The sequence below is a fragment of the Peromyscus eremicus genome, chromosome 5 (assembly GCF_949786415.1).
Source record: "Peromyscus eremicus chromosome 5, PerEre_H2_v1, whole genome shotgun sequence".
Taxonomy (NCBI): Eukaryota; Metazoa; Chordata; class Mammalia; order Rodentia; family Cricetidae; genus Peromyscus; species Peromyscus eremicus.
This window is the reverse complement of record NC_081420.1, coordinates 109544871-109567242: the sequence shown is the minus strand read 5'-3', so window position 1 is coordinate 109567242 and position 22372 is coordinate 109544871. Positions and strand designations below refer to the sequence as shown.

The window sequence follows — 22372 nt, the reverse complement described above, 5'->3', positions numbered from 1 at the left end:
TTCACAGTATACAGAACATCCCACAGCCTTTGTATATTTTTGGTAAATATTTTATAAAATATTTCCTTATGTCAAACGAAAGTAAGATAAGCATTTTATTTCAAGTACTAACACTTATAAAATCAAATGAGATTTCATTATGTTTTCTTGTTATTACAACTCTTACTAAATTTTATTGGGGAGTTAGTGCCAATTCATCTATTGAAAAGATTTGCTAAGACAATTATGAAAGAAGAAAATACTGAAAACATCTAACTTCCCTTGGAAATGTACCTTGAAACAAGAGTGGATGAAAAGCTATTGACACAGGTCTAGAATGAATCGATAAATTGTAGTTACATTAGAACTGTTTTTTCAAGTCACTGCAAGCAATTTTTCTATGAAATACGAATAAAAGTCACTTAAATCCATAGTCTGTGTTTTATTATGCATTATGGGCTGAGGTTTGAACCATGGAATTTAAAAACTGAAAAGATTAGTGGTAGGAGTTGGACAATGTAAGTTAAAAATTAATAAGAAACATTCTAGAGATAACATTAAGAATGAATTGTATGCTTGTCCTCTCCAGTTTTTTTAAACTTGTAATATAACTCAGGCAGTTCAGAAAGACTGTTGAAGCGAAGAATGATGACTTAAGATATCCATACTATGACATTTACATATATAAACCATGTTTTGTGTCTCATCATTTTTCACCAAGCTTGGTTTCATTGGCTGTGTAGAAATAGCCTAATGGTTCTTGGAAACCTAGTTAGTGTGTTTTAGACACCTACCAGTTATAGTGAAATGTCATCTACATCCTAAATGCTATAATAAGTTCTAAACCTTGAACCACTGTGGGATGGCTCTTAAAAAAGAAAAAAATCCTTTAGAAATTTAATTCAGATAGAATATATTTAAGTTATGTTTTATATATATATATATATATATATATATATATATATATGTTTGCTGATATACTTGTGGATGTTGCAAATTCTGCTTGCAGTTGAACTCTGTGTGTGTGTGTGTGTGTGTGTATGTGCGCACACGCACACACGCATGTGTATATATGTACATGTATTATACCATCTCTACATCCTTAATGAAGATTTAGCTTCTTTATGCAAAATAGAGACGATGGACTGTTCACCCTGTCCTAAGGTTTTGAAACTTCAGCTGTTATTGGCATTCACATCAGGTATGACAGCTGGATATCTTTTGAAATTGTTTATTCCAATTCTCATGATTTTTCTACTCATGTTTTCCTAAAGAATTTCAATTTCGTTCATCTCTCTGAATCAAAGCTGGCAAAAAATATAATCATATCCATCAAGGATATGTTTTCCCCTTTCTCACTTTGCATATTTCTTGAAAAAAAAAAAAACAATGCTTCCAAATTCTTTTTAAATATTACCCAGAGAGAGAAAGAGAGCGCAAAAAGCAGGTTACAAACTAAGGATTATAAAAAGAATGTGTCAAACTTAAGACAGTTTGTCAAGACACAGCATCCTTTGATGTCTGAAGCATATGTAACATTTAATCTTTCTTTAATTATAAAAAAAAGAGTGTGAAAATCTCTTCTATTATTACCTTGTACATATTCTCTATTTGGGGCTATAATATGTACTGGGCAATGACAGAATACCATCCTAATTTATGCAAGATGCAGTCATCATAATTTTAAATTCACTTCTTAGAAATGGCAAATTTCTCTGTTTAGCTGCATGCTAATATAACATGTGGCCTTGCATAGAAATAAAATATATTCCCTTTTGTAGCTTGAGTTTTCCTGCCTGGCCCACAGTCAGGACAAAACTCTATCACCTGCCAGTCCCACAGCCGCTCAGACCCAACCAAGTAAACACAGAGACTTATATTGGTTACAAACTGTATGGCCGTGGCAGGCTTCTTGGTAACTGTTCTTACAGCTTAAATTAATCCATTTCCATTAATCTATACCTTGCCACATGGCTCGTGGCTTACCGGCATCTTCACATGCTGGTTGTCATGGTGGCGGCTGGCAGTGTCTCTCTGACTCAGCCTTCCACTTCCCAGCTTTATTCTCCTCCTTGTCCCTCTTACACTTCCTGCCTAGCCAATGGCCAATCAGTGTATTATTTATTGAGTAATTAGCAACACATTTGCCATACAGAACATCCCACAGCACCCTTTAGATATTTTAAGGCTTTTATTGAGTGAAGTTACTGTTCTGATACACACTATTTTTTGAAAACAATGAATTCTATGATCATATAAATGTCTGAATCACTATAAAAGCATAAAATAGTAAAATATAAAATTACGTTAATATTTTAAAGGCCAGAATAATAATACAAGCTCAACTTAATTTCAGGATTTCTCAAATACGTTAAACTTTTTGCATTAAACCTATTTTTGTATTATCTTCTTTTTGTGAGAAGTATCTTTCTTTCTTTTTTTCTTTCTCTGTCTCTTGCTGTGAGATGTCTTGTCTGCAGTATGTCTTTCTGTATGCTTTGAATATGTGTTACTCCCATTGGCTAATTAATAAAGCTGCATTAGCCTACGGCAGGGCAGGATAGAGTCAGGCTGGAAAATCCTAGACAGATAGTGAAAGGAGAATGGAGAATAAGGGGAGACATCAACAAGCCATTCAAGGAGCAACATGTAATGGGACACAGGTAAAGCCATGGAACACATGATGATACATAGATTAATAGTAATGGATTGAGTTAAGTTATACAAGCCAGGTAGCAAGAAGCAAGAAGCCTGGGCCATACAGTTTGTGATTAATAGAAAGCCTCTGAGTGATTATTTTATAAACTGCTACAGGACCGTGGGGCCAGGTGGGACTTGACAAACTTCCGGCTAAACTCTTCCTTTGTTTTTTACTAATTAATTTATTTATATGCATTATTATTTTGCCTGTATGTATGTCTGTGTGAAGGTGTCAGATTCCCTGCAACTGGAGTTACAGACAGTTGTGAGCTGCCATATGAGTGCTGGTAATTGAACCTGGGTCCTCTGGGAGAGCAGCCGGTGCTCTTAACCACTGAGCCACCTTTCCAACTTCTCGCTATTTTTCTTATTTATTTATTTGTTTGTTTGTTTGTTTGTTTGTTTGTTTGTTTATTTATTTATTTATTTATTTTGAGATCAAAGAGCCAGCAGAGGATCAGGCTGTTTGTTGTGAGATTGTCTTCTAGTAAGGCTACTTTTAATACAGATTTTAAAATATTACTATCTATCTATATATAGCAAGACTAAAATAAATATAGATACTGTTACATTGTCTCCATTCCTGTCTTCTGACTGAATAATTCAATGTAGAAGTTATTAGACTTGGCTGTCAACACAGGAGTAAATGTTATATCCTTCAAAGACAGGGAGGTAGAGGAAGTCTTCAAGAGGAGATGCACAATAGTATGCAAAAATAGAGTGGTTAAAACAGAAAACTAGAAATAAAGTATCTAAGGATTAGTGAATTATTTGATTAAAAATACATAGACGATTTTTAAAGGACTTGCATTTCTTATGGTTGAGGATATTGAAAATGAGAAAAAGAACCACTCTTGGGTTCCTTTTGAGTTGACATGAAAGACAGAAACTTATATGGTGTCCAATGGACACAGTTTGTACTAGATCCCAAGAGCTCCCATGACAAACTACCCTAAATTAGCTTGCTTAAAACAACAAAATTGCCTTTTTGCCAAGATGGCGCCAAAAGCAAAGAAGGAAGCTCCTGCCCCTCCCAAAGCCAAAGCCAAAGCAAAGGCCTTGAAAGTCAAGAAGGCAGTGCTGAAATGTATCCATAGCCACAAAATGAATAAGATCCTGACATCACCCATGTTCTGGCGGCCCAAGACTCTGTGGCCCTGGAGGCAGCCTAAATATCCTCGAAAGAGCGCGCCCAGGAGAAACAAGCTTGACCACTATGCTATCAGCAAATTCCCCTGACCACTGAGTCAGCCATGAGGAAGATAGATGACAACAACACACTTGTGTTCATTGTGGATGTCAAGGCCAACAAGCACCAGGTCAAACAGGCTGTAAAGAAACTCTATGGCATTGATGTGGCCAAAGTCAACACCCTCATAAGGGCTGATGAAGAGAAGAAGGCATATGTTGGTTTGGCTTCTGACTATGAATCTCTGGATGTTGCCAACAAAATTGGGATCATCTAAACTGAGTCCAGCTGGCTAATTCTAAATATACTTTTCCACCATAAATAAATAAATAAATAAATAAATAAATAAATAAATAAATAAATAAATACCCAGAATTTTACTTTTATGTAGTTCCTGAATCTGAAATCATAGTATCCATAAGATCACCATGGGAGCACCCACCATACCCTTTTTAGCTAGTTTTTGCCTTCTGATAGCACAACTCATGTTTTTTCCTTTGGCTATATATGGTTTTGAGTAACTGTATTTTTGCATTGTTCTATGTAACTATACAGATAGTTGTATTTATATGCAACCATATATAATATGAACTAAACTAATCATATGCACAACTATCTTCTTTCCAATAAATTCACTCTCTAAAGTTCTGAGTAGATAAGTACATAGAAGATTTTTAGGGACACAATTCAACCCTGAATAGATGAGTAATGTGTGTGTGTGTGTGTGTGTGTGTGTGTGTGTGTGTGTGTGTGTGTGTGTGTTTAAGCATATACATATCCTCAATAAATTCTTCAAATTCTCCTTGTTCATGAAGTTTTGGGAATAGTGACTCCCTAATAACAAATAATAAAACTGCTATCTAGATTTTGACACATCAGGCTAATTCCTTTTAAATGGTATTGGATTTCTTTGTATAAATATCTAATTCTATGACTGAGTTAAACATGCAAACTGAGTTTCAAATACTTTGTTGACCCTGAAGGTAAAAACTTTGCCCAAAGAATAATGGGGATCAGCTTCTCATCATACCATGTTCTTGTTGAAGATAATCTGAGCATCATCATAAATACTTTAAATAGCTGTAATGACATACTACATAAAAGGTAAATCTAAACCTCCAAACCAATATAAGTAAATTTGTAAACAAAGAAATTGAAAGAGGAAAATGTTCTACCTAAGAAATGTCATAGAATGAGAGAACTGAGAAAATCCATGATTGCATTTCATCGTGCTAATAATTAATTTAGTCATGAAACTTATTGATGTTAAAATTTGGTCTTCATCCTCTGATGAGAAATAAGATATTCATGAAGGCTCATTTTATCAAGCGCAAAGACAAAAAAGAATAGATTTATACAGTAAACACACGCATATACCTCCTCAGTAGAGTAATCAAAGTTATTGTCACCAATAATGGAATAACTAGAGCACCTCACATGAGTTGGTATTGCTTTGTCTTGGAAAGCATTGTCAAAAGGCACATTCTGAATTCAGCTGAGGAAATAACTGACAAACTTTCAGAATCATTATGAATTTTTTTTTTCTATAGTTGCCAAGTATACAGATGACGGCAGGGAAAAGAAGACTGCAGAAAACTGAACTATGAGAGTAATGGTCTCTCATACATGCTTGGTCCCAGAGAGGTTCCTCTTTACCACAAATGGGCATAATTTGGACAGTTGAAGTACTCTGATACTCTTGCTCTAACAGCAAAAGTATGTTCATATTCAGTCTCTGAACTTGGTGGTGGTGCTGTGGTATATAATGACATTCTTATGATGAGCACTTACTGAGCAGAGGGGGAGACGAAACATCAACACTTTGCTCTCTGATAGTTCGGGAGAGATGTTTGGATGATACCTACTCCTTTCTCATAAGATTTAATATATTTAAAATTAAAGATAATAATAATCACTAAGAAGTGTATGTGTTTTACATTGGCCTCCCTTAAAAAAAGAAGTCTATAGCACAAAAGGGCATTTTTACAAAGACTCATAATGTTAATGTTAAAGAAGAAAAAATGAATGAAAAAAATATTTTTTTCAGGTAGAAAGCATCTGAATAACTTTGAGGTTTTAACTTTTTCTTTAAACTATGCCACTGTTCAGTTTCATATCATGTACAGATTTCCATTATTTCTTATGTGGGAAGACACTGGAAATCAGCGGATTTGACTTTTTAAAAAACATATTTACCAACTTATTTTGAAAACATTTCATGAGGTTTCAATTATTTTTTTGGGGTGCGAAGTACATTATCACTCTGCTCTCACCATCAGCAAAACCAGAGTCCACTCAAGCCATTTTCCTTTGTCTTTATGTCTAATGCATTAGCAGCACTTGAGCTTCTTTCTCTCATCACAGGGATCTTAGTGAATGTTTATTGCTGTTTGAATTCCTCTGTGATGTATTAGTCTTACCTTTTTATACATTGGTAACTGTGTAATATCTCACTCAAACTTTTTTTTGCAACTTTCTTGTCACATCTTCAATTTAATTTGCAAAATATGCTGACCTCAAAAGCTCCCTCACCTTAGAAGAACATTAACCAGATAAATATGCAACATAATCATTGCTCTCATACAAATAAAATTCTCTAGAGATATTATCAGAGATCAGTAGAGCATGATGGTTAAACCCATGGGAGGTAGCAACAGATGTTTAAACTTAAATCTAAGCACCTTAATTTAATATCTGGCTTTATATTAGCAACTTTTTTTCTGTTTTCTGATTAAAACCAACACAGACTAGGGAAACTTATCTCTGTACTAAAATCACAGTGCTATTGGATATATTAAAAGGATTTAACACACACGCTAAGCTGGGGTGATTTTTCAATGCACATTGTTCACTGTTAGAGCAGTCCTAGGCTGCAATGAAACTGAAATGACCTCTAGTGTTATGTAATCTGTAGCTGCATCAACAGCAATGAAACAATGACCCACAGCTCAAATTCTACCTGCTGTCATGTCCCTTTAGCACCTTTTGACTAACATGCCATTTTAAACAAAAATAATCTTCATTCGAACACGTAAATTCATAGACTAATTGTTGTTGAACAAGTTTACATTGATCGTGGTGTTCACCATGCTTTCATCAATTTATTGAATGATATTGTTAACAGTAAATCATAGATTGGTGATAAAGAAACTAGTTTTTATTGGATATCAGTACTGGATATCAAAGTGGCACACAGTTAGCACTTTGATGGTTGACATTCTCTAAGCACACTCCTGCTAGGATATACTGTGTGTACTAGGCAGATGAAGTGGGCCTAAAATGGGAACTTTGTCACTCTCACAATGGAAATCAGATTTGGAACTTAATAACTCCAGAATCAATTCATAAAACAAATAGGAAGTTTGCTGTATGTACCTCAATCCAGATTTAGACTTACATTCAGAGTTAAAACATCCCTACCTCAATACACAACATCATTAGGATGTATACGGACTAGTTGAAGTAATAAATACAGGCAAAACTTAACTTAAAAAGTAACTTCAGTTTTCACTGTTAAAGTAAGACACACACAGCTTTGCTATAGAAGCAAATTATCATCAAGTTCTGAAATTCTCTGTGGAATATAAAAGAACCAGGTCTCCAGCTTCCAAGTAAGATATTTCTAAATTAATGTGGCTTCCATTTGGGTATGTGTGTGTGTGTGTGTATATCTATATCTATATCTATATCTATCATATATACATATGATATATATATATATATATATATATATATATATATATAGAGAGAGAGAGAGAGAGAGAGAGAGAGAGAGAGAGTATGTATGTATGTGTATGTTTGCAGGCAATTTTGGAACATCACATCACATTCATTTCAGTTTAATATCAGTAAATTTCTCAATTAGAATTTTTTTCACTTCCTGCTCAATGAAATCCCTCAGTTCTCGCTGGCATTACTCAGGACGCACAGGTGCAGTGCTGGCATTTTTGCAGTACCAAAGGAAGAAAATGAAAGAAGAAGGAAGCAAGGGAAGAGACTATGAGAGAGAACAGTGGTAATAGGTAGAGAATGGAAACAGTAGATGACCTTCATCCCAGGAGTCACCTTCATGAGAAATGAAGGGAATAATTCACACTTGAGTAAAAAAACAGCATAGCTGCCTCTGCTTCCTTTAGCCAAAGAAATTAGTGTTCAGCAAAAACCATATACCTATTGCTTAAAATCAATACATATAAGAATGTACAAATGTAATGTGGGGAATGCATTAGTAAAAATAATTTCACCAACACCAAAGCACCAATAATAGTACATACAAACTCTTAAAGCATTCCTTTACCTTGTATTTAAGCATGGGAATCATTAATAGCAATAAAACTAGGCCATAATTTAACCTTTTAAAATTTCAAAATCAACCCCTGAATAAAGAGTGATACAAACCTGCACTGGTAATTTCAACAAAGTCTCTGTGAATTCAGGGAGATTTGTTACATATTAAGGATTTAAACATTCATGTGCATATGTACAGTATTTGAGGGAAAGTATACATGTATGTGTGTATAACGATTACTTAAGTCTATCCCTTTAGAAGAAAACAAGATAACACATACACACACACACACACACACACACAGAGAGAGAGAGAGAGAGAGAGAGAGAGAGAGAGAGAGAGAGAGGGAGGGAGGTACACATACACATGCCATTCTGTAGCAAATAACACCTTTTATAACTTTTCATCACTAAAATATCTTTGAAATTTGTATACTTATCTGGACTTCTATTCTCTAGCATATTTATCAGGCATGTGACTCACATGCACAGAAAGGGCATCCTCTGATACATTTATAGCCAACAGATACAGTGTTGGCCTTAAGAAAAGGAAACAGTAGCATGGGACTGTCACAGTTTCCGTGTTCACTCTATATCACTAATTAAGCACACTCTGTGTTCTGAAGGTGCTGATAATTCTGTCTTTAGGAACTGTCTTACTAAAATCCAGATAAAAAGACAAATGGGGTAAGTTTCTTGACCTAAAGGAGTAGATCAAACAAGTTGTAAAAGGAAAAGAAAAATCACCCAGCATTTCTCACTTCCTGCTTGTACTTCGGAATTTAAACGATGTGCAGAGATGGGGATGTTTCTGCTTGTTTGTGTGCTTCATTTTTATGGTGGGGCTGATGGAAGAGAGGTACATTATGGCCAGGAATTCATAAAAGTTTCCCCCAAGAAAATGTGTCATTTTGGTCATCTATAGAGCAAACCATTCAGTTTTGATGAGCAGAAAAAATAAATAAAAATAGGATTCCTCTCATAAGAAGTAGATAAAATGGATTCCTGCCAGGAGAAATATATGGGTAAGAGATGAAGAGCTAAAATCAGTTCTGATTTGCTGCTGAAATAGGTGTTTCTACCCAAGTTTTATTATAGGCTGGTATGGAACAAGAGATCAAATGAAAATAAAGCCATCAAAACCTCCCTGGCTAAGGAGCTTGGGTATTTTTATTCAGTGAAGGAAAATACACACACACACACACACACACACACACACACACACACACACACACACACACACACAGAGCTATGAACTATATGGAAGATTATTTCCATTGTAAATGCAGATAATGCTTATTCAAGTTAAAATATGCAGGCTACAGAGATAAGCCATTTGCAGACACTGGTTCTGATCTAGGAGGATTCGATCTAAGAATGAAGTGAGCACTTAAGACAGCACTGCAGAATGTCCAGCACTAAATGGGATATATATATATATATATATATATATATATATATATATATATATATATATGCCACATGCCTCCTACAGAGGCTCCAGGATCACTACAGAAGAGGGAGCAGAAAGGTTTTAAAAGTCAGAGGTGATAGATAGCTACAAAGAAACAGTGCCTTCTGGGCAGACCAGGGTACTTACACAGATGAACTCACAGTGGTGTGATACCATACAGAATGCCTGTGGGAGGCTAACCTCAATCAATCCCAGCATGAAGAGGGAAGATAGGCATGAAGCTCCACCACTAAATGAGGAGATATTGACAGTTATGGGCTGCTGGGAGAGAGAGGGTCAGTTTTCTTTAAAAGTATAACCCCTGATAAGAAAAAAAAAATTAACTCATATCTTTCAAGTTTTATGTGGGGGTTCAGTGTGTATTGGGACACAGAAAATTGTAGAAGTCTGGATCAGAAACATATAAAGAGAAGTCATAATTTTGGTTTTTAATATTGTGTTTGGTGGTCTTCGGGACTCTATGTGAAAAATATACAGAAAGCATGTGAGCATGTAAGCTATGGGCTTATTTAAGCAGACAGACAAAGCAGTTGTTGGGATTTTAAAGCTATCCACACTTCAGCAAATGGCTGAAGACCTAGGCTGACAAATTAAAGGTAAATAGGAAAGAAAGAAGTTAGAGGGGTTGAAACAAGAAGAAAGAAAGAGTAAGAAGAGAAGAGGGGGAAGGAGAAAGAGGAGGAGGGGGATGACGAGGAATAGGAGAAAGGCTAACAGGTAAAGGAGAAGGAGAGAGGGAAAAAAACAGAATAAAAACAGGTATGAGGAAGGAACAATTACCCCAACGAACAAACCATAGGAATAAATGACTAAAAATGGGTACGTGACCAAATGTTGACGGGGCAGCTGACACCCCAGACTGAGCAACTAAAAGCAACTACCATGTCAAGATTGTACTGGCTATGGAAGGGACAAGGTGATATGTGTACCTGATAATTAGCAACAAATTCATCCTTGAAGCCCACCATCTTTGTGTTGACGTTTTCCAACTATACCTTTCTTCCTGGTGTTTGGATCTGTGCCACGTTCCTGAGATACAGAACCTAGAAACAGGGTTTTTGATCCAAATCTCTGGCAGAAACTCTAATGTCTGATTGGGGGACTCTTTAAATAATGAATTCAGATTTCTGTAATCAATCTTTGGTGGTTTTTTTCTGATACTTTTTAAAAATCGATTTTGTCACTTTTACTTGTGTCGTGTGTGTCTGTCTTGCTGGTTACCTTCATCATTAAACACAATTGGAAACAAACTAGGCTGTACACCGCATGTGCAAAAATGACTTTTGTGATGTTGTGCTTTGAATTTGGCATCTTTCCTCCTGACCTGTCATGGAAGAAAGAGATCTGAAAACTCTCCTTTTATCATAAATAGTCTGAGATTTGGTGTCTTCCGTGTCAAAGCTTGGGTTGAAGAATAGTTTAACGGTTCTACAGGAGAGAGGAGTTAAAATCATATTCTGAAAGCATTTTGCTTTGCTGTTTAGGTAATAAATGCAACAATGATTCAGAGAAAGGAGTAAGTAAATGGTAGCAATAATTTGTACACACCATAAGGTTAAGGTAAATTAGCCATAAAAAGAGAAACTCCTTGGTAAGAGTGACTGTATAATCCACTGTGGACTCTGCTCACTTGCTCAGGCCAGTATCTGCATGACTCTAGTCCTAAATTGTTTTCTATGTCTCTGTGCACTACATCTGCATGTGAATATACACAAACAAATAATTAAACATGAAACAAATATCAATAGGATTATCCTGTCATGTTGGAACAAATCTTGATAAATCCGTCTCAGTAACCATACTTGCCTATGACAGGAATACAAATTTAGCCTATTGAAATACTGCTGGGTAAGGAGCAATATTTTAATAAAACCACTCCTCTGTCACTTTCTATCACTAAAGGACTAAAGCTATTGAGCTGTGGAACATAGGCCAAGAAAGGGGATTTGGAAATGCAAATGAGTGATAAGAAGGAAATAAATGTCTTTTATTCAGCAACATACTATCCCTGATGCTGAGAGTTATTTGAAAAATGGACTCTTAACAGGTCTGTGAAATGGGAAGCATACATACCCAAAATGGACATCTCTGGCACAGTAGCATGATAAGGTCCATTGAGAAACTCTGGTGCATTGTCGTTGATGTCTTGAACTTTAATAATAAATTCAGAAGGAGGCTCAAGAGGTTTGTTTGTCTCCCAGTCCACTGCCTGAGCTGTTAATGTATACTCAGCCTTTTCCTCTCGGTCAAGTCTTTTTATAGCATGGATATCTCCAGTTATATCATTTATTTGAAAGATTGTCCCAGCTCCATCACCTGATAGGATATACTTGATTTTTTTGCTTCCAGGATCCAGGTCTGTGTGCAACTAAAATGAAAAATAGCAGTAGTTAGTTATGGAGATGGTTAAATTATTTTCTGATTGATTTAACTGACTCTTGCTTGTCAAATTGATTCTTTTACACTACCCCCTAAGTCTCTGCTAAGCAAAGTTGTACAAATAATAAATAGTTTTATTCACAGCATGTTATGTTAAAGTGTAATGAACTTCACCAGTTCAGCTTTTACAAAGTGCTCAAATGTGTTTAATATAAACTCACATGGTTTCAAAAGGATGAGAAACAATAGAAAACACGACATTTCATCTATACTTTTTTGACTAATTGATACACATAAACACTCACACACAGTGTTATTACTACTGCCTTTTATGAAGTACAATGAGGCAGGAACCATAAGTCAGTTTTAATACCAACATCTCCTTAAATTTTGTTTAAAATGAGTTGATATTTAATATTAGATACTAAAACTGGAGGGCCAACATGGCTCATAACCTCTGCAGGGTTTATATTTGGTAAGATCAGATGGAGGGGCCCAAGAGTTTAGACAGATTGCTGCTGTAGTTATGCAAAACAACAATAACAACGACTCAAATTATATAGTTAAGACTTCCGTTTCTTTCTTTACTTTTCAACAATTTTTTCTAGTCCAGGAAATCATTCCACATAATAGAAATGATTGTTAATGATAGAACACAGGAGCACATTTTCAAGCAAAAGAATGTAACTTCATGGAAAATGACAGCTGTTCGAGAAGAAATCAAATCTATCACATATCACATGTATGACTGTTGATTGAATAAAACTTATAGTGTTTTAATATAAAGTGAGGTCTTGGCCTTACAGACCTAGGTAGGTGCTGAGAAAAGCAGAACCCCATGTTGAGAAGTCTTTTTTAATTTGTTCACAAGAGGGAGTCAGGAATATTCCAATACGTTGCTTCCCCCCTCCCCCCGATACTATGTAGACTCCTGCTTTAAAAAATAAATTAATTTTTAAAAAATTATGAAGTTGATTATTTGGGAACCGTTGAGATGGCTCAGCAGTTAAGAGCTATTTTGGAGGGGAACAAGGTTCAATTCCTAGGATTCCCGTGGTGGATCACAACCATCTATAACTCCAGGTCCAGGGAATCTGATATCCCCTTTTAACCTCCATGGGCACCGTGCATGTAAGTTGTTCATGTATGTACACATAGACAAACAATCACACATATAATATAAATCTAAATAAGTGCACATTATTTTAGAATCTTGCATTTGTAAAAGAAATTATGTAATTAGCATTGTGAAATAATGCTTAGATGCACATATTTCTGTTTAACTCTCTTATTTAACTGCCAATAGAGTCCTAATTTTTTGCACCTAGAGATATAAAGTATTTTTTCCTTAAACAAGTAGGTGTGTTGTCGAAAGAAACTCCTACAAATTCAAAAGGCATTGTGTGTTCCTGGGATTCCTTTTAATCAGAACAGGCTCTATCGCTTTCCTCTCCAATTTGAATTGTATTTAGCGCTTCAATAAATGAAAAGAAAAGATTATGAAAAAGACATAAAATAGCAACAAAGAGCCTAAATGCATTGAGATCTACTGCTTTAACTTTGAATATTTTTAAAAGTTGAGGCATAAGATTACATCAAATATTTATTGAATCTCAAAGTGTATCCCTTTCATTTATTGTATTAAATTTATGAACAAGAACAAATATTGAAACGCCACTTTATCTTAATGAATGTAGGATTATAATTCATTAATGTGATATTAATCCTAATTTATGAGCATTTTAATTTATGTGCATTTTAACATTTCCATTAGCATTTTTATTAAAAAAAGAACATTTGAATAATATATCATTCATAGAGGCTTCTGTTCATAAAGCAGCCATTCTGAGGACAAGGGGATACTCATATATATATCGCTCTGATCCATAGTTTTTTAAATTAACAAATAAACCATACAAATTGGCCTTATTGTTATTTTTGCTAGAAATTATTTCAGCCATAGTTTCTTCCTAAATACCAATAGCATCTTTTTAATAAATTGTATTATGATACTAAGTTTCATGATCACTTGTATCTAAAAATAAGAAAAATGAAACAAAAAGCAGAGGAAATTTTTTTCCTTAAGTATAAACGCAGTGGTAAAATTTAGGTCTTTTTAATAATCTTTTCTGTGGAGATTAACATATTTTGGGGCTTCATTTATTCTAGGGATATAACAATCAACCAGCCTTATTCATTTTAGAACCTGAGATAATGTATCAATCTAAAAATTATTTAAATATAAAAGCATCCATATTGAGAATGAAATAGCTGAAACCATTTTCATTCCATAAGTTCTTCAACTCTGTACAACTCTTATTCCAGGTATAAGTCAATTTGCAAACAAATGTAAGCAACTTGCACCATTGAAATGGTTCAAGCAGGCAAAGACACTTGCCATCAAGCAGGAGAATTTGATTTCAAATCCTAGAACCAGTACAATGATAGAAAGAATCTTCTGGTAATTGTCTTCTGACTTAAACTTGTGCCCAATAGGACACAAAGATGTACACACACACACACACACACACACACACACACACACACACACACACACTAAAATGGTTATATGTGTAAAAAAAATAAAGTGACTTTTACTTAAAGTACTCTAGGAATGACTAGAGAAACTTAACATTACATGCACTCTGTTCTAGTGGCCTTTTCCTGTCAACTTGACACAACCTAGAGAAACCTGACTTTATCAGAACGGCTTGTTAACAAACCAGCAAGTAGCATGCATGCAAAGTTCCTGCTCCAAGACCATGTTGAGTTCCAGCCCTGACATCCCTCCATACTGGACTGTAACTTGTAACTGAAAGTTTAAGCTAAATAAGAACTTTCCTCTCCTAAGTTGTTTTTGGTCATGGTGCCAGTCACAGCAACAAAAATTAAACAAGAACAGAAACTGGTACCAGAGAAGTGGATGTTACTGTGATGATCTTGACTGTATTGTTTCCAGGGGATTGTGGAATACTCTGGGCTGGAAAATTGTCAAGATTTTATTGAGTTGTCCTAGCGGGAGATTGGAAGGTGTGAGTGCTAAGGGAAATAGAGACTGTGGAGGCCTAGACTTTCGTCATGTATGTCCTGATCAGATTAAGCTAAAGACTAATCATTGATTCACAGGAGAAAGGTACCACAGAGGTCAAACCATGCTTCACTGGACAATGGAATGCTAAACAATCTGCCGCTGAAAAATCAGCTGTGATTAACAAGAGATTAGCACTCTATGGGTGAAAACTTCTCTGCTTCATTGGGAAACTAAGAAAACATTTCCTTAGAAAACTAGTTCAAGAAGAGCAGGTTGTGTCTCTAGCTGGAAGCTGAACATGATAATGTATGAGTCCCCACATGGTCCTCATTTGGAACATGCAAGATCAAGGAGTTCATGGAGAGCTTATGAAACTTAACATTGTGTGGTAAGGTTGGAATCCCATGGAGAGCCCATGAAAAGCCATTGGTGAAGATATGCTTCATTTGCAATGAAAACCCCAAGATTTTTGGATATCTGTTATGGATAGTAGCAGGTATGAGCTGGAGCTGGCCTAAGCATGTGAGACAACTATGTGTGGTTGATGATGGAAAAGGTGGAGTAGTGGGACTATCTTAGACATTTAGAGTTAGAAGACAATACAGTAAGTGAGTCCTACATGTTATACATTGAGCTATAGAATTTAGGCTTACACTGCTACATCTTAGTTTTGTTCAAGTGTGATTGTTTTTGTACTCCAGGTCTTCCCCTTTGGAATAAAAAATATGTAAAATTTTTTTGTATTTGTATTTGTATTTGTTTTAAAAGAGACTGGACTTTTTTTAGATTTTTTTTTATTCATTTTATATACAAATCAAAGATCCCCCTCTTCCCTCCTCCTGCCCCTCCAGCCTCCCCCTCCTTCCTATCCCCCATTCCTTCCTACAAGAAGATAAGACCTCCCATGGGGAGGTACATTTAGTAGTGGTAGGTCCAATCCCCTACCCCTGCTTCAAGACTGTGCAAGGTGTCTCATCATAGGTAGTGAACTCCAAAAAGTCTGCTCATGCACCTGGATAGAGGGAAACATCATGGGGATAGGGAGAAACCAGGTGCTAGGGAAGTTCCCAGGAATCTCCAAGAATGATCCCAGCTTACATTGCTAGCAATAGTGGAAAGAGTGCCTGAACTGGCTTACCCCAGTAATCATATCAGTGAATACCCTAACTGTCATCACAGAGCCTTCATCCAGTAACTGATGGAAGCAGATGCAGAGATCCACAGACAAACACCAGGCCGAACTCAAGGAGTCCAGTCAAAGAGAGAAAAGAGAAATTCTATGAGCAACAGCACTAAGACGGAGCATTTTAAAGAGACTGTGGACTTTTAAAAATACTTGAAATTTTAAAGCTTGTGTTGTGTTATGATATAGCATCGTATATATTATATTCTGATATTAAAATGAGACCTTTACATCTCTCTCTCTCTCTCTCTCTCTCTCTCTCTCTCTATATATATATATATATATCACATGCATACACATTCATACACACAAAAACATGCAAAAACACTAGGTAAGCAATTTGACATTATAACAAAAAAGTTTGTGGGTGTACAACAAAAAGCAATTGATATAGCTGGGCAGTGGTGATGCACGCCTTTAATCCCAGCACTCGGGAGGCAGAGCCAGGTGGATCTCTATGAGTTCAAGGCCAGCCTGGGCTACCAAGTGAGTTCCAGGAGAGGCACAAAGCTACACAGAGAAACCCTGTCTCGAAAAAAAAAAAAAAAAAAAAAAAGGAATTGATAGAAAGAGACAAGGCACATGGAATGCTGAGTCTGGCACTCAGAGTAGTGGCAAGGTGCAGTTACAAGCTACTATTTTTTATATTCTTTTCCACATGTTTGTTGGATCCTAAACACTTAAAGCAATGATTCTATCCATCATTTCATCCCAATGACATGAGGTTGTGATGCTAAAGACATCCCAAGTGTACTAAACTTTCACAATTGTGCGTAATCTGGACATGTGAACATTGCCTTTCTCAGGAGCTACTTTTGCTAACTGGAGCGTAATAAGGCCCACATGAAAATCAGCCTAGATGGATAAGACCCCTTGGGCTTAGTATGGCACAAGACTACATTATCTTTTATATTAATAAGCATGTAGAACGCACCCTAAACTATTTCATGTATTATCTTAGAAACCGGTAATGAACATTGTCTCTGCTCTCAGGGTCTCAGTTTGTGGGAGATAAACCAGAACATAAACCTGAGGGGAAGTATAATAATTACTATTGTTGTTTTTGTAGTTATGTTGCTATTGTTTGAATAAATGTTTTCCCCATGGGCTAGTACAATGAATGATTGGTTTCCATATGGTGACAACATTTGGGAAGGCTCTGGAAACTTCAATAGACGGATCTATTTGAAGGAAGAGGACCTGATATAATTTTCAAATGCAGAGTGCAGAGCATGGAGGACTTGACTGGCTCACAGGCTGCCACACATCCATCATCATGAGTTGCTGACCAAGCATGGGACCAACCAATCATGGGCTGAACCCTTTGAGAGTATGAGTCTAAACAATGCTGGCCTCCCTTAAGTGGTTTATATATATATATATATATATATATATATATATATATATATATATATATATATATATATATATCAAGGATTTTCTGTATGGTAAGCACTTTGCCACTAACTCTACCTGCTGTTGCAGCAAACCTGAGAACACTCCTCCATTTTTTGGAGGTGTACAAATTGTCCAACGTGCAGAGGTGATCACAGACTTTTACATTAAGTCTTCAGTTTCAGAATCATGACAGGGCTGCTCATGATGGAGCTGAATCATGAGAACTGGCATCATTGCACTGTCATCGTCTTCCATATATTTGCATGACACCTCCCAATTAAAAGACAAGTTTATGCTGTAGGAATCGTGGGAAGATGCATTTGCATTTCCTTCTCCTTGGCATTCTCTTTACCTAGTAATGTGTTTGTCATGTTGTTGGAAGCTCAATAAATATTTGTGGAGTTCAGTGAATGTAAAGGAAGAAAAAAAAAAGAACAGTTCCCATTTTATTTTAAAACAGTGGTTTAAAGAAGAAGGTGAAAGAATTTAGAAAAGTTAAATCCAGGGACTTAAATGTTATCTGTGGTAAACATGAGCTCTGAGGCATCCCCAAATATGTTTTCAAATTTTGATGCCAACATAGGAACTAAGACAAATAAGTTAATAGAAGAGTAAGTGGATTACTAGAGAGTACTGTGTAATGGATAAATTAACAACTGCTGATTATGTCATACTTGGCCGTTACCATTCTCAGAATTGGAGTAAGAACATAGATTCTTCTTATGATTTTATTGTGAGAAAAGAAAATCTCCTCTCTTCTCTCATAGGCTTCTCTATGACCATAAGTTAATTCAATACATAGAACCTAGGATAAATTATTTTCTATTAGTATTAATTTAGGACAAAATTGTGTTACAGTTACCAGACAGAATTATTCTAGGACGTTTTGACTACATCTTCTTCTCAAATGAGATGAAGGCTGAGATTGAGTACATAGTTAAAATCACATCCTTAACTGAAAATCAGGTATCCCTGACATCACAACTTATTTTGAAATTCTATACAATCCAAATGGGCATCATGGAAATGTGTCTCTGATTTATTATTTTCTTCCAAGAAAATATAAAAGTTATAGGGAGAAAATCAGCATCTAATTAGAATCTAAGATTTCACAGAGGTTTACTGGCAGCAGACATCACCCCTGTTCATGGATCCTAGTTTTACATGTTATCTAAGGAAAAGTTAACAAGCTCAGCACTCTCGAATTACATTACGTGATAGACTATCTTCTCAGGATCTAGCATAGTGCCCGCTGGGTAGAAACTGGTCTATGAACTATCAATTCATCTGTGAATAAATTATAATCCGTTAGTCACAATCATTCCACATTAAGATAGTACTAGCCAATTTGGCGCAATATGTGTTTGGCCTGAATATTTGAGATGAAAGCAATGTAAAACTTCAGTCTAGAACAGATACATACACAGACCGCTGTGAGAGTGCCTGTGTGGGTTAGGAAAAAGAATAAGAGGAGCAAATGAGTTGTTTTCATGTTTCTAGACTGTTTTCCTGAAAGCCCAAGAGTTATTATCAAGTTTGTTTGTTTTTTATTCTAACTTCTGATCTAGGCCTCTTGTGCTCAACAGACCATCTTCCAAAGGTTGCTGGGCCAGCATAAATTTCACCATTCTAATGAATCCCAGTAATTATAATAAAAAAGAACTGGACAATCACTTGATGCTTGGGTCTGATAAGCAAATAAAACATGCATGATGATTCAGAGTTAAGTAGAGCACCCTGTGATGGTGACAGGTACAGCAAAGCAGAGAAGATGTCATACTGGGTAGTATATTGAGGGAAATACACTCATTTGTTGTTCTAATACTAAGTAAATATAAATAAAGCAAATTACTTTTCATTTAGTCAACCTATTGTTAAAAAATTGTAGAATTAAATTACACAACAAAACAATGTAACGGCCATAAAAACATGCTAAGATTTTAGCAAACAACAACTTGGAGACAGGTAATTATTCCTCCTATAACATAGTATGAGGAGACATGAGCTCACAGAAATAAAAAAAAAATCTCCAAGGAATTCTCAGATAAACCAAGTTGCCCTTGATTTTGCCTTAAGTACTGAAAGGATAAAGAAGAAATGTCTCATAACTCAATAAAAAAGACCACAATATGTATCCTATGTCCTTCGTTGTTGTGATAAACTGCTACTAAAAAAAAGCAAGTACATGAAGCACTGTATCTATACTGAAGTGTAAATTATATTTGCTTCAGGAAAACAAGGCAACACACACAGGTTTCTCAGTTATTTACATTAGATAATGTGTAGCACTCCGACTATTCAGGCACATACCCTTCATATTCTGTTTCATCTTCCAATGTGAATAAGGTTTGACCTAGCCATGGGGACTGGTGCCCAGAGAAATGGAAAATTAGAAGTAAGTCCAAGTGAAGTGATATTTTGTACTGTGTGCAGCTGAGAATGCAGCCAGGAAAAGGAAGTTGTTGCTTTTGCTATTCTTAAAGAGTAAGTTTCACAAAAGCAGGTCATCTGTAGGTGTTAGTCACATTATAAGCAATAGTATGCATTGTATCTGGTGCAAACTGAGAGCTGATGAGCACCAACATAATTTATCTGCATAGGGGAAATCATAATTTCCTACAACTTGTCAATGATATAAATAATATATATATATTAATAATATAATTTCAATGATATAAATATAAAATGTGAAGGCTCACTTGTTGCTACTAGATTGATTTTTCTTAAGTTCAATCAATTAATAAATGACAGACCAGACGAAACCCAATGAGGTCCATTTAAAATCCTACATATTTTAGAAACTTCTGTAAAGAACTTCAGGACAACATAATTGGTCAGTCTGGAGTAAATAAATAAGAACTTGACAGTGGTGCTGGAGGTAAAGTACAATGGGTAGAGCATGTGTCTTGTATGCATAAGGGACAGATTTGAACACCTGCACCAAACTATTTTAAACAACAACAATTTAAAAAAAATGTAAACAATGGAGAGATCACCATGGTTTAGAAATAGACAAACAGATAGATAGATAGACAAACATATCGACAGATAGATAGTGATATACAACACAATCTTCAGATTAATCATCCTGTAAAGGTGTGAAAAGAAATATGCACAAAACTAAAAGAAATGTGCCATGCTAGTAAGTACAAAGGAGTGATACTGACAAGGATGAACTACTAAAACTGACATTCATGAGGGAAATCTGCTACCATTTTGCTTCTGGATCACAGCTCCTCAGATCTACAAACATGACGTGTCATGTCTATTGCAAACCTACTGCTTGTTGCTTAACTCCAATAAGATTCACAAGCTTCTCTTTGTCTCTCTCCTTCCTTTCTTTCCTCCCTCCCTTTTACTTATCTCCTTCCTTCCCTCCTTCCCCATTCCTCTGTCTGCCCTTCCCTCTCTCCCTTCTTTCTTCCTTAATATCTTCCTTTGGAAAAAAAATAGACCAAATGGCAATGCATGGATGTAATATCAACACAGTCTAGAGGATATTTGAGTTAATGCAGTGACCCAATGTTTTTGCGGATTAAGACATATATGCAAGCTAAGTAGGTGCAAAAGTATTCACTTTAACGGAATACACAGAAAGGTAAGTGGAATAATGTGTTCTGTAGTAATAGTAAATAATGAAACTTGTTTATTTTATTAAAAGTGCATTTAAAATTACTCCAGGAATGCTCAAATTCGAGGTGCTCCGTGGTTCTCTTTTCTTTTGGATAGTAGATGGATAGTCAAATTGCAGTATTTGACCAGGAATCATAAAAAGTAAACTAACAGAAACTCATTTTTTGTCATTTTAAGCAGTTATTTATTTTACTAAATGTTGACAACATAAATAAACTTGTGTTCCATCTGTGGATGTAAAATATGTTACATTTCAGAAACTCTTAAGAGAAATGGGAATGGAAGTTATCACTCTTTATTTGTGCCTCTTAAAACTGGTCTCCACTTAGCTATTTTTATGGTCGTATCCAAACATCTTGTCGCCAAGGCTGTGTACTACTATGATCAGAGCTGGTGGAGACATTTTGATACATGGTTTTACCTACATGCTAATAACAGCCTGGATCAAGAATCAGTTCTTATAAAATTAAAAACCAATAGGTTTATCTAACATAAGCAGGTATTGAGAGTGACAGTCCAGAGTATGAGTTCTAGAATGAGCATATAATAAATAATAGAACTAGATAGAAACAAACTATAAAATAGTAGGGAATTTACTTAACCTTTGCAATAGTCAGTTTCCTTATTTTCAAAATGTTTTAATAGTAATACCCTTTAAAGTTTCTAGAGTGATTTAAATGGACAATGTATATAATGTAATAAAGCCAGAATATCTTCCAAGATCAAAGAAATTTAAATAAAAATACAGAGAGTTAATGTATCTTTAGGCAACATAAAGATATTTTCTGATTAACCTGCACATTAATTCCCACCCCCCAAAAAAAAACCATTTAGAAAAAAATTAAATCTGAAAATTCAACACAGAGAATCTTAATCACTGTAAAATTTAAAATGTAACTTATAAAACTTGTATTGTCTTATCTGTGAGTTTGAGTAAGAGATGGAAGGGGCCGGGCTGTGGTGGCGCACGCCTTTAATCCCAGTACTCGGGAGGCAGAGGCAGGTGGATCTCTGTGAGTTTGAGGCCAGCCTGGTCTCCAAAGCGAGTTCCAGGAAAGGCGCAAAGCTACACAGAGAAACCCTGTCTCGAAAAATCAAAAAAAAAAAAAAAAAAAAAAA

General features: G+C 35.6%; 1 protein-coding gene and 1 pseudogene across 1 annotated transcript in view; one reads left to right on the top strand and one right to left on the bottom strand.

The window, feature by feature from the left end:
• Cdh8 (cadherin 8) overlaps positions 1-22372 on the bottom strand; it is a 357383-nt gene that overhangs the window by 225360 nt on the left and 109651 nt on the right. The window contains exon 2 of the mRNA XM_059263074.1: positions 11703-11997. Within this exon, the coding sequence (XP_059119057.1) occupies positions 11703-11997 (295 nt within the window). The remainder of the gene's footprint in view (positions 1-11702; positions 11998-22372) is intronic.
• On the top strand, positions 3676-4145 carry LOC131910744 (large ribosomal subunit protein uL23-like; annotated as a pseudogene).